At 44.7% G+C, this 13,570-nt stretch overlaps 1 protein-coding gene across 10 annotated transcripts in view; it reads right to left on the bottom strand.

Moving 5' to 3' along the window:
* Positions 1 to 13,570, bottom strand: part of APC (APC regulator of WNT signaling pathway) — a 548,231-nt gene that overhangs the window by 302,138 nt on the left and 232,523 nt on the right. For all 10 annotated transcript variants that reach the window (XM_069226479.1, XM_069226477.1, XM_069226482.1 and 7 more), the window contains one exon: positions 8,491 to 8,643. In XM_069226479.1, the coding sequence (XP_069082580.1) occupies positions 8,491 to 8,625 (135 nt within the window). In that variant the 5' untranslated portion in view covers positions 8,626 to 8,643. The remainder of the gene's footprint in view (positions 1 to 8,490; positions 8,644 to 13,570) is intronic.

Here is a 13,570-nt window from a genome sequence, read left to right as displayed (position 1 = left end):
CTAGGTGAGATTTGGGCTCGTTCACCGAAAAGCCCAGGTCGAACAACAACTGGGTTGTTGACTGCAGATGACGCAACACAAGCTCCGGGGACTTGGCTTTGATTAACCAATCGTCCAAGTAAGGGAATACTGCTATCCCCTTCCTTCTGAGCTCTGCCGCAACCACCGACATCACCTTCGTGAAGACTCGAGGTGCTGAAGTAAGACCAAACGGAAGGACCGCAAACTGGTAGTGTTGCGATCCCACCACAAACCGGAGATACTTCCTGTGTGACTTGAGTATCGGGATATGAAAGTAAGCATCCTGCAAGTCGACAGACACCATCCAGTCTTCCATGTTCAACGCCAAAAGCACCTGTGCTAGGGTCAGCATCTTGAACTTTTCCTGCTTGAGGAACCAATTCAAGATCCTCAGGTCCAGAATTGGTCTCAAACGACCATCCTTCTTGGGAATCAGGAAATACCTTGAGTAAACTCCTTGACCCCTTTCCTGCTCCGGGACCAACTCCACCGCGCCCTTTAAAAGGAGGACTTCTACCTCCTGTTCTAGCAACAGGAGGTGTTCTTGTGAACAATACGAAGGGTGGGGCGGGATGAGGGGCGGAAACTCCCGAAAGGGAAGGGTGTAGCCTTTTCCCACAACACTGAGAACCCAAGTGTCCGACGTAACAGTCTCCCATTTGGTGAGAAAATGCTGTAATCTTCCCCCTACAGGAGAGGAGTGAGTGGGAAATGGTGGAAGCCTAAGGCTGCTTCCCCTGCTGCACCCCGCCAGAGGATGAGGAAGAGGCAGAGTGCTGCTGAGAAGCTCCCCTGGTGCGGACCCTACCCCTCCCCCTAAAAGATCTATAGGGATGGGAAGAGGCAGGTTGCTGATATCTTCCCCGAAAGGAAGAGGAGGAAGAGCCACGCCCAAATCCACGAAACCTCCTGAAGAATCTGGAAGAGGCCGTGGAAGAAGGAGCTTGGAGTCCCAGCGACTTAGCCGTGGCCCTGCTCTCCTTAAACCGTTCCAAGGCCGAATCAGCCTTAGCCCCAAACAGTTTGTCCCCATCAAACGGGAGATCCAACAATGTGGACTGTACATCTGCCGAAAAGCCCGAGTTACGGAGCCAGGCCTGTCTCCTTTCCACCACAGTTGTGCCCATTGCTCTGGCTACCGAGTCGGTGGTATCCAGTCCCGTCTGGATAATTTGGGTCGCAGCAGCCTGAGCATCAGAGACAAGATCCAAAAGACCCTGGGGAAGCTCTGTAAACGAAGAGGAGATGTCATCCATCAGAGCATGAATATACCTCCCCAGGATACAGGTTGCATTGGTGGCTTTTAAAGCCAGACTGCAGGACGAAAAAATCTTCTTCGACTGCGCCTCCAGCTTTTTTGAATCTCTGTCCCCCGGCACCGTCGGAAAAGAACCAGGCGCTGACTTGGACGAACAGGAGGCCTGCACAACCAAGCTCTCCGGCGTAGGGTGCCTAGATAGGAAACCAGGATCAGTTGGAGCCGTCCGATACCTCCTGGCCACGGCTCTGTGAACTGCTGGGGAAGATGCCGGCTTCTTCCACACCTCTAAAACCGGATCCAGCAGAGCGTCATTAAAAGGTAATAGAGGCTCCGCCGCGGCTAAGGCCGGATGCAACACCTCTGTCAAAAGGTTTTGTTTCGCCTCCACCACCGGCAAAGGCAGGTCCAAAAAACTAGCTGCCTTCCGTACCACTGTATGAAAGGAAGCAGCTTCCTCGGTATATTCCCCCGGGGACGAAAGGTCCCACTCAGGGGAAGTGTCCAGCCCACTGGCCGACTCCAGTCCACGCAGCCCATCACCCGAGTCCTCTAGCTCTCCTTCCTCTAGGGCTCGTTGGTACTCCTGCTCCTCTAGTACCCGGAGAGCACGCCTCCTTGAATGCAGTCGTTGCTCAATCCGCGGAGTCGACAATACCTCCGCCGAAGTCGGAGATCGGCGCCGATCTTCCGAAGCCACCGACGCCGCATCCGGCGCCACAGGTAACTTCGGCGCCGACTGAAGAGCAGATGAAACGGATGGACCCACCGGAGTCACAGGCCGAAATCTCGACGTCGACGGGATGGAAATCCCTGGGGCCAATCCGTCCGAAGCCATCGGAGCGGCCACCGGCGCCGACACTGGCGCCGAGCCCACGTTCCCAAACGGGAGAAAGGGCATAAAGGGTGCCGGCCGAAGAGGCGCAGGATCACCCAAAGAAAAGGCCAAAGGCCCAGCCGGAGCACCCCCTGGAGCCATCTGTTGGAAGATGGCATACATCGCATTCAAGAATGCGGAACTATCGGCTCCAGGGGTGGGAAAAGCCGGATACTGGGGTGCCTGACTCGGAGGCGACCCCGACGCCGGCCTCGGCGTCTGCGCCGGAGAAAACACTTGAGGCTCCAATACCTCAATCACCGACGCCTGTCCAGGCGAAGTTGGAGACGCCGGAGAGAGCAACGGCGTCGAAGGATGCGGCGTCACCGTGGGGCTGACCTCCCATGTCCTCCGGCGCCGATCCGGAGACCTGGAACGAGCCTCCCTTGAATGACGCCGAGATTCTCTACGGCGCCGGGAGTCTCGATGACGCCGATGTCTTGGAGAAGACTTTTTCTTGTGATGCTTCTCCTTTGACTTGGCCATAAACAGCTTCGCCTCGCGTTCTTTAAGGGCCATCGGATTCATGTGCTGACACGAATCACAAGTCGAGACATCGTGGTCGGAGCTCAAACACCAAAGGCAATCGGAATGAGGATCCGTCACCGACATCTTGCCTCCACACTCACGACAAGGCTTAAATCCAGACTTTCTCTGCGACATTATTTCCACAGAGAAAGAGTACGCAGCAAGATATACACTGTAACCGCAAGAGTAACAGTTGCTCCCTCGAAGATAACCATTTCGAATGCACGGAAAAAAGGGAACTGACGTCTGCACGTCGTCGAGGACCTCTTATTGCCTGTATGACGTCAGACGGCGTCGCGTGCGAGACAGTGACGTCCTCGTCGACGTGCAGAGACTAGTAAGAAGATTTCCGTCGAATGCTGGCGCCATGGGAGTATTCATGAGGTGAGGAATCCACAGGTAGTTGTATCCATCAGAAAGGCACTCTCTGAATGCCAACGTGGTGGTAGCAGCCTTGGCTGTGATCAAGTAAGCATCCCTTTGTGATGCATTCAACACACCTGTCAGCTCTGGGTGGGGCAGGGAGAAAGATCTGCCTATGGTCCAATTCGAGTCGAGTAGTCACCACTGCAGGTCTTTTGTAGTCTCAGACGGAATCTGGATGTATCAGACAGGTTCCCTTGGTGCTATGCACACATATTTCAGAGCCTGCATGTGCTATCTGGCGTAGTCGACAAGCAGGATGCCAATAAGTATCACAGCCACTCTCACCAATCCAGGATTGAGATTGAAACATAAGGACTGTAGTAGATAATTAATCAGTGAGAATTATTTAAAAACAAAAATGATTATAACAATGTGCAGAGTGAAACCCGAATTAATAAATAATGTGATACTTGAAATTAACTTACTAGGTTGCTTGAAATGTAATTAATTCCATGAAGCAGTTCAGACACATTTTCATGTGAGACACCATTTACTAATTGGACACAGTTTCTGGTGTTCTGCTCATCTTGCTCCTGCTCATTCCCTCTCCCAATTGATGTCCTGCTGTACATCATCTTTCCTCTTGTTTCTGCACAGCACAAACTAAATTATGTCAAAAATTAAAGATGAACAACTGTGTTAGGAAGTGTGTGTTCCATTGTGGACCCAAAGTATAATATTCAAGGACTTCCACTGGAAGTTCCGTTATAGGTGGTTAATTCTATGAGCCATTGTTTAAGAGATGTTTTATTTTGTGCTGAACATCTCCGGAGTGCAGTTGCTGAGGGAGTTGGTGGAAGATTTGTTTTACATTAAATAGGTTAGTTCTAAACAATTTAAAATATCATGTTGCAGTTTCTGATTTGCAAATGAGACCCTAACGATGATCATCCCATGCTGAAGTAGCAAAATCTATTAATAGCATGTGAAAATTGTGTAAAGAAAAGCAGGGGTCATTTCTTTTTAAGTGTCGCATCAGCTGCTGCTCAATGACTTTCCATTTTTCTCCTAAGATTTTGTCCATTTAGTCTTAGATTTTGCTTATGGCATGCTGCCAGTACTCTCTCTGAGTTTGACTCCTGTGGTTTTTACATAGACTTGACTAACTGGAGCTGTTTAATGACTTTGTATTTCTGTATTTGGGACTTCAAGGCAATTCATGCAATTTTCTCTTTACCATGTTATTAATAATTCTGTAATAAATCAATTTGTCTTATTTTTGATCTAGAACTCAGTTTTGTTTATACTTCTACATTTATTCGGTTTTCGTCTACAAAAGTATATATTTTCTGATGAGTATAGTCTGTAACCTCTAGATCTATAGGAGATTTTGGAGCAAAATTGATTTAGTAAACATTGGGTGTTCTAAACATTAGGGTTCAGCTCCCAGAGGATCACAGCCAGAACATCCTGAAATCGCTGAACTGGAGGGAAGGCTCAAAACTGCACTGTATCCAGGGTGGCTTCGATGAATGAGAGCTTCTGCGAAGGAGTCCGGTTTGACTTAAGCGCATTGATCGAAAACCCAAAAGACATTACATGGTCTACGGTCATCTGGAGGTGTGCTGGAACTACTGCCATCACTTCGGTGAACACCCAAGGTGAACTAATGAGGCCAAAGAGGAGTACTGCGAATTAAACTACCCTCGGCACGCCTTGAACAGAAGGTAAGGTCTGCAGAACGGGAATGTTAAAACAGGCATCCTGCAGTTCTAGCACTACCATCCAGTGTTTTGAATATAGGACAGATGGAATTTGGGCTAATGCGAACATTATGAATTTGTTTTTTTTCCAGGAAGAAACTGAGTGTGTTAAATCTAAAACAGGACAAAAGCCTCAGTCCTTCAACACCAGGAATTAACAGGAGTAACATCCAGACCCTATTTCCGATGCTGGGAACTTATATATGACTCTTTAGTCCAAAAGAGCGCTGACATCCTTCGTAAAATAGCCAAATTGATCTCCGCCAGCTGTGCTGGTTTTGGAGGAATTTATGGGAGAATCTGAAAGGAATGGCAGGGTATATCCAAGCTGGACTATTGGAAGTAACCATCTTCCGGATGTGATGCTCTGCCACCCCTGAAAGTAATACCATATTTCTGCCTCTGACCACGAGGTCATGTGCTGCAGAGTACAAAGTGACTTGATTAGGGGGGTGACAGTGGCTGAGGGGTGGGGGAATGAGCAGATGCCCCTTAGGGCCTGGTCACTGTCGGCTGGATATCAGACACCAGCCTCAAAAAGTCTGGGTGAGGGAAGGGGGCTGTTGGCGTGGAGGTGGACCTTGGTGTTGTCTCTGCCCCAAAGCAGCTTCCAAAGCCTCAAAAGGGGTGCAACTGTTGGGGATACTGCTGCACTTAAACAAAAAGCCAGAGGGAGCGTGCTGTGATCCTGCTTTCCTCGAAGGGCTCCAGGGTAGAGTTTGCCTTATCTCCAAAGAGACTGGTACCATCACATGGCATGTCCATTAGTAATGCCTGAACTGCTTTGAAAAGCCTACGGACCTCATTCAGCCATGCTGCCAAATCTCCACACTAGTATTGACTATCATGCCCAAGCAGTCTGTTGTGTTCAGCCCGGATCGAATGACGGACTTCAATGCATCCTGACCAAATTAAAAGATCTGCATCAAGTTGGAGCAATATTCTTCAGAGACTGTCGACAAAATCTTGTTGACTACGTCCTATAAAGAATTTGCACATTGTCCCCGGAGGCAACTGGCATTAACTGAGAAAGAGTAAGGTTGGCTGAGGAAAACATTCTCTACCCAAACGACTCTATGTGCTTTAATTCCTTATGGAGAGGCATAGTAGGAAATTTGTTAGGCTTCAGACTATTTGTTGACACCTGGACCATTATCCATAAGGGGCAGGATGAGAAAAAGGGGGTCCCAAGGGCAGGTTTATGTCTTCCGGCAACTTATCTATTTATTGATGGGCAGGATTTGGACCAACTGCATATCAGGGCTTCATTAAAAGGCACAAGCGGTTCTCTAGAAGTTTGTCCAGGTTGGAATCCCCAGTTGGAACATTAGTCTCAACTTCAACAGACAGAGGCTAGAGATCGAAAACTTCTGCAGGTTGTCTGATTGCCACAGCAACAGAAGCGGATTCTTCTGTGGAAGCACTAGACGAAGAGTTCAACCCAGTTCATCCCAGAAGGTGTCTAGTCCACTAGTGTCTTGAAGGTCCTTAAAAAGATCGCCCTCATCATAATGAAGGTATTTATCATCCCAGACATCTCCAGCATCACCATGCAGACTGGTTTTTTTCATCTGAGGTGGAAGGAATTTGAAATGTCCTAGGCAGTGGCATTTTTTTTCTAAGTCAGAATGAGTTTGTGCCAAAGGTTGTAGAGGGCCCAACTTCGAGAGAGGTCCTTTTAGGTTTGCTTCAAAGTCCAATAAGACAAAGGGATTTTCCTCAGCTGGCATCAGTGCTGGCTTAGTCAGGGACTAGTGCAGAATCATGCGTTGGATTCGAAGTCAGGTTAGGTGCCGGAACCAGAGGTGAGGTGGACCCCATAGCTAAATCCAGAGGCGGAGACAGCGTCGAGAATTGATCAGCCAAAAACAGGTCACCTCCTTGGATCCCTGGGGCCCAAAAGAGCACCAGAGGAATCCGGAAGGATGCTGAAGATGCACAACATGGCTTCTTTAAAAACTCTACCTTTTGCAGTGTCGCTGATGGAACCAGGAATTCGGATAGCATCAGTATGAGCTGTTGAATCGGCTGGCTCCACAGTAGACGGGGAACAGTAGGGACATTGACAGCCTTGCATCTTCTACAGACAAGAGTGACGGGACAAGGGAGAGTCACACTTAGACTTCTTGTGCTTCTTTTTTTACTTGGACTTACCTGACAACTTGGTGAGAAAACAACAAAACATTTCCGAAATTAGAGAGTCTGGAACAATACAGTATGCCTTGTTTGAGGCTAGAAATTTTAACACAGATACTGACAAGTCTACTGTGGCTCCCTGTTGACCAATGAAGTTACTACAAAGGCATTGGCTAAAACATTGAAAGTTGCACTGATCAGCCTCAAAATAGCCCTGCGTCAGGTAGCTACGTTCATTGTTCCTGAACTATATGGTCAACAAAATATTGAGACTTTGTAGGTGAATGTCTCCACACGCATGGTTCGCATCATAGACTTTCATTCCTGTAAAGACTGTGGATAACTTGAAAATGGATTCCCTTGTTTGAAGAACTCATCTCCTGTGTGCATTCCTTTAACACTTGAGTGTTTTACGACCAAACTTCTTCACCACGTTTACAGTTTAAAAAAATGATATTAATCTTAATGAAACGCACGATGTAGCAGTTGCCTGAATGGCACAGAATGTTGTGTTATGTTGACTCCTCTCAGCAAGTCAGTTTAATTGGTACAGGTATTCACATCCCCATAGCTCACTTTGTCACAGGGACTCGAGCTGAATCTCAATGTTGAGGATAAACAAGGCAGAAGCATGGGTGGCAGTAATTGTGTTTCCAGGCAGAGGGGATGCAGACTAACAGTTTCGGAGAGTGTGTCCATTATTGTGTAGGGACGAGGCACATTTGTAAGTGGTTGGTACTTATCAGTGATGGTACTGTAAATAAGCAGAACGGATGGAATGGGCCCAGAGAAATATGCAGTGACAAAGATTAATTCAAGCATCTCCATTAATTAATTTCTCCTGGAGTGTTCAACAAAAACAGTTAAAGTTGAACAAATGTTTTCGTCATGAATGTCCCAGAGCAGGGGCGTTTAAGGAACAGAATGTAAGACATTTTTAAGTTGAACCTCCACAGGAGCAAGGGCGTATGGCATACACACTGTCTTGCAACACTAAATGAATTAGCAGCCTTCAGAGGTCAGTGATAGTAACTAAAGCTTGTGTGAAAGAACTGCACAATTAAGTGGCTCTCAAAGCTAGGCAAGAGCATTACACATCAGAAACACTTTAATTCAAAGGCAACATCTGTGATGCGACATAAGTGCCTGCATAATTTTAAAAGTATCAAAACTAAATGGAATAAAAAAATAAACTAAACGAAAATTATAATCAAGACAAATGTTACATACTTTCCCAAAGGGAAAAATGGCTATCGATAAGCTTTGGCAGCTAAATGGACTAACCATTGTGAACAAAGCAGAGTAAGAGCTTACAATTTCATGAGTTGATAAAGGCTGTCCAACAGCCAAAGAACTTTAAAGCCTTTCACACATTATGTGCAGAGGTCGAAGTAGCAAGAAGAAATAAGTTGCTTTACAGTCACAAGGGAGAAGGTAGTATAAACAGTAAAGTAAAAGCTCTACCTTAAATGTTAACAAGGTGATTCTCATTTAAAATCTGGGAAAAATTACTAAAGCGCTCAAAAACACTCTTTTGATACCTTCATGTTAGAAGCTTCCGATTCCAATATTGTAAGGTGAGTCGAGTTGTCCTCTAGTTCTTGTCGTAGATTTGTGTTCTCCATTTTCAGTGCCTCAACTTGCTTTAACAACTGGTCATATGACGCTGCAGCCATGCTCGCTTACTCTGGGACCTTAAAAAAAAAAGAATATAACGTTTTAAAATAGATTCAGAGTTTGATCAAAGAAATAATTTAAAGCAAGTAAGCCACTAGTTGGAACCACTTCGCGGAAATTGGAAAAGCTACAAACATCTGACAACAATGCTGCACTGAGAAATGTGTCTTTCATTAGTATTAGCACTATAAGAGAATGTATTCAAAATTACGCTCAGAACAAAGAAATGAAAAACAACTCAAAGTTCTGGTTGGCCAGAGTGTGAAATTAAATAAACAATTTTGCAAAGATAGCGTGGTCTAATCTGAAAAGCAAATAGGCACAGGTAGCTGGGCCACTCATAACTGATTAAAACAAGCACTGACAAAGCCTATAGGTCTCACCTATGCAAGAGTTATTAGCTTTGCCAATGTGTTTTAGCCATGTTGTTCACCAGCGTGGCTCCTGTTAAGCATGGCTAACAGTTCGTGGCATAGAGGAGAGTGGCGTGGAGTAGACTGGAATGGCAAAGAGTGGAGTGGAATGGCAAAGAGTGGAGTGGAATGGCGAAGAATGGAGTGGAATGGCGAAGAGTGGAGTGGAATGGCGAAGAGTGGAGTGGAATGGCGAAGAGTGGAGTGGAATGGCGAAGAGTGGAGTGGAATGGCGAAGAGTAGAGTGGAATGGCGAAGAGTAGAGTGGAATGGCGAAGAGTAGAGTGGAATGGCGAAGAGTAGAGTGGAATGGCGAAGAGTAGAGTGGAATGGCGAAGAGTGGAGTAGCAGAGTGCGCCTTGTATGGAATGGCATAGTGTGGAGTCACTTAGAGTGGCACACACTGGAGTGGCATGAGTAGAGTGGAGTTGTGTAGAGTGTTGCATAGTGCATTGGTGCAGAGTGTTGCATAGTGCATTGGTGCAGAGCGTTGCAGAGTGCACTGGTGTACACTGTTGTAGCGCAGAGTGCAGTGGAATTGAATTCAGCATTGTAAAATGCAGTGGCGTAGATAAGAGTGGTACATAGAGTGCAGCAGTGCAGAGAAGAGTAGTGTTGAGTTGAATGATACAGAGTAGTGAGGAGTAGCGTAGAGTGGCAGAGTGCAGTAGCATAGAGTATAGTGTCATGGAGAGTAGTGCAGAGCAGATTGGCCAGGTTTAGTGTTGCAGAGTAGTGTCAGAGTGCAGTGGTGTGGAGCACAGTGGCATAGAGTACAATGATGCAGAGTGGAGTGAAGTGGCGTAGAGTGCAGTGACAATTATGCTGTGAAAGGTACATTGGCATAGAGTTCAGTGGTGTGGAGCATAGTGGCGTAGAATTCAGTGGCATACAGTGAAGTGGCGCTGAGTAGAGTGGCGTAGAGTAGATTTGTTTTCAGAGTAGAGTGAAGTGGAGTGGTGCAGGGTAAACTGCAGTGGCATAGAGGGACAGAGTGTAATGGCAGAGGAAAGTGGTGTAGAGTGCAGTGGTGCAGTGTAGATTTAGAGTGGCATACAGTGTATTGACAGAGTGCAGGGGCATAGAGTGCAGTGTTGCAGAGCAGCATAGAGTGAAGTTGTGTGGCGTGGATGAAGTGGAGTAGAGTGCCGTGGCAAAGAATGCACTGCACACAATAGAGTGCTACAGGGTAGAGTAAAGAGGCATAGCATGAAGTGCAGTGCCTTAGATTGGAGTGGTACAGAGTGCAGAAGTGTGAAGTGGTGCAGAGTAGAGGGGAGTGGCACCGAGGAGTATTCATGGTGTGGCAGCACAGTGCCATTACAGACAACATATTCTCAATTGAAATAACCATTACATTTGCACAGACACAGCTGTACTAATAACACTATACAGTGCACCATCGAAATGTGTTAAAACTGCATCACCTAGTTTAATGATTTGTTCTGATCATATTAAAGTATTTGATTCCAACAAGCTTCAGAAATAGAAAAAATTGCTTCATTTGTGCGTTCATAATCTGATAAATTCTGAAATAATTACAGTTCATTTAAATGTTACCATGTGCTAGAAAACAAAAACTCTTTCCTACCCAAAGTATCCAGCAAAATTGAAACATAAATCCTCTAACTTTGAAGTCAGAGAAAGAAAAGTAAACAAGAGCCTTTGGAAGAAAGCACGTGACATTTGACCTCTGTCTTTGCATGCATAGCAAATGTGACGAGATAAGAACAAGATTTAAATGCCGGTTAACAGAAAGAGAACTTGAGTAAGAATTAAGAAAACACGGTTTAGGCAACAGGAGAGACAAACTGAACCTGCAGAGACTAAAGCGAATAAAGCCAGCACATGGAAAGCCACAAAGTGTGAGTTACAAACCACAAAACCAATTGTAAACAACGAGCGGAATGTATTGCTAGGTCAACTTTCTGAAAGTCCTGAAGATGTCTTTAGCAAACGAAACAGCTGCACTTTCTGCTAGGATGTGACCTAAAAACAGGATCCACTAAACAACAATTTTGCAAGACACTTACTGAGGCAGGATCTCACCACAGGATATAGACAGAGGTCTAATTGTCACACTCAAATGTAATATGCTTTCAAATCAAAAACGGTTAAAAACACAGAGGCGGCTATGAATTAACCAACTCTTACTTTAGCAAAATTATGTTCTAATGAAAAGAATTACAAACAGACATTTTTAGACTGCACAGCCCCAAAATGCAGACTGCCACTGTGATTGTGTTGTAAGGACTTTACTAGTAAGAGAGCAGTGGAGAACTACACACCAGCAAAGTTTGGATACAATCAAATCAATCAAAATCCGCTTTATTTCAGTAAAAAGTATACCATAAAAGCACAATACAAAATATTTTAAAAAGGTAAAAACATGTTAGCTTTTTTTTAAAAACTTTTTTATATAAAACTTTAAAAAGCTGCAGACATTCGGAGCAAAACAGGATAGGTCTTAATTTAAATAAGTCTACAAGTGTGGTCGGGAACTTACAGTGTGTACTATACAGTGATACATTTGTCTAAAATGTGTTGTTAGTCATACAATATAGCGCACAAACTATAAGACTGCTTTTCCCACTACCAATGTATGTTACCTTTTAGGATTCCAAGTCGAAAATGCCAAATGGATTCAAAAAATGTTGCCAGGGAACATGCCAATAGCGCCGATGGATCCAATTTAAATATCCTCAGAGCTCATAGACAGTTCCTAAGGCCCATAGATTTACATAAAGGAATAATCCAATGGGCCCTTTGTTTGGTATATGCTGGGCATTGGAAGTGTGTTGTTATAGGCAATTGAGTTAATTTTCCCCTGTTCTTCATTGAAAATTGGTGATTTTTCATTATTATATAATGTAAAACAAAAACTGCAAATATGTGAAACTCCACTTGAGGTACACTAGATAGAATAGGCCCCAGGCAGCAGGAAGTGGGCAGGAATCCTGGGACTAGAAGTCCCACCAGGAATGGCACGATGAGGGCAGCAAGTTGCGGCGGTGCGCAGCGCGCTTTATAGTGCCCGCCATGTCGGTCTGGCCCCAGGCAGCAGGAAGTGGGCAGGAATCCTGGGACTAGAAGTCCCACCAGGAACGGCACGATGAGGGCAGCCTTTTTAAAAAAAATAAAAAGTTTGGATACTATTCTATCTAGTGTACCTCAAGTGGTGTTTCACATATTTGCTTTTTTTTTTTTTTTTTTACATTAGACAATAATGTAAATTTACAAATTTTCAATGAAGAACAGGGGAAAATTAACTCACTTGCCTATAACAACACACTTTTTAACCACGTACTGACACCAAGAATATAAACCAGATTTTCTCACTTTAAGGTTTGTAAAATGGACAGATACTGAGGAATCCTACACATCAGAATAAGGGGCTATAACAACATATGGCTGAATCAGAACAGTTTGTGCTAACCTTTCACTACCCAGAGCAATACTGGTGCACAGAATTGTACCTGTGCATAAGAAGTGGCAATCAACATATGCTGCTAAACCCAACCATGTATCATTAGAAATAACCTAAACAGACAATATCTCCACCCTATAATGGACAAAGACGAGGAAGGGAAAAACCTAAAGAAAATAATTAAGAATGTATTATTTTAGTACAACTATATCATAGGATAGAGGTTGGCCATGCAACAAGATGGCTGCTTCTTCTAAGAGCTCAGGCACAAGTTCATCCTGTGATGTTTGCTTGTTTAACTGACCCATGGTTCCTTTTGGAACCCGTGTCTGAGCTGTTAAGAGATGTCATGGGGTGTCTGGTGTTCACTTTCAACTCTCACTACGATGGTGCATAAGCTCGGTGTATAGCATGGACCATAGAAGTCTTTTCTCAGCAGCCTATCAGGTTGGTGATAGTTGGCACCTGAAGATAATGGTTACGGCAAAAACATGAGTGACTACATTTTGTACACTATACCGAATCGGTGAGTGATAAATCTCACTTCACGTAGCTTTTTGGAGACTACGCAGGCTTGGCCTGCTCTTCTTTTGGCAAGTTACCATGAAACTGTAAACAGAAGTATAAAAAGCATTAGATTTATGGTTCTGCCACTTAAAAAAAATAGAACAGAAGTGGTGATGTGACTGATCAGGACTATAAGGCCAGGAGGAGGGCACTGAATTTAGGGGAAACAGGACAAGAACCTTACAACAACATGAAGATATTCTTTATAAAGACAATCAATCAACATCTAAAGGGGTTGAATGATTATGTAAATCCGAGATGTATCGCCAATAAAACCACAGTAGTTCCAGACAAAAGAGTACATTAACAATATGATATACTAGAAACCATGGACATAGTAGGACACTATGCAAATACAAGCAGCTTTCTGCATCAAGGCAATAACGGTGCAACAACATGGCTCCTACAGTCAAATTATAAAATAAAATGCTACCACATGAAACACCATTAACTCTAAAGGGCAAGTTCGGGAAGTGCTCAACCTGCAGCGACTTTAAAGATATTTTTGGACGTTATGGTCATAATTTTATTTTTGCT

Source organism: Pleurodeles waltl, chromosome 1_1 (genome assembly GCF_031143425.1).
Source record: "Pleurodeles waltl isolate 20211129_DDA chromosome 1_1, aPleWal1.hap1.20221129, whole genome shotgun sequence".
Taxonomy (NCBI): domain Eukaryota; kingdom Metazoa; phylum Chordata; class Amphibia; order Caudata; family Salamandridae; genus Pleurodeles; species Pleurodeles waltl.
Note: the sequence above shows the minus strand (reverse complement) of the source record. Positions and strands in the feature narration are given on the sequence as shown.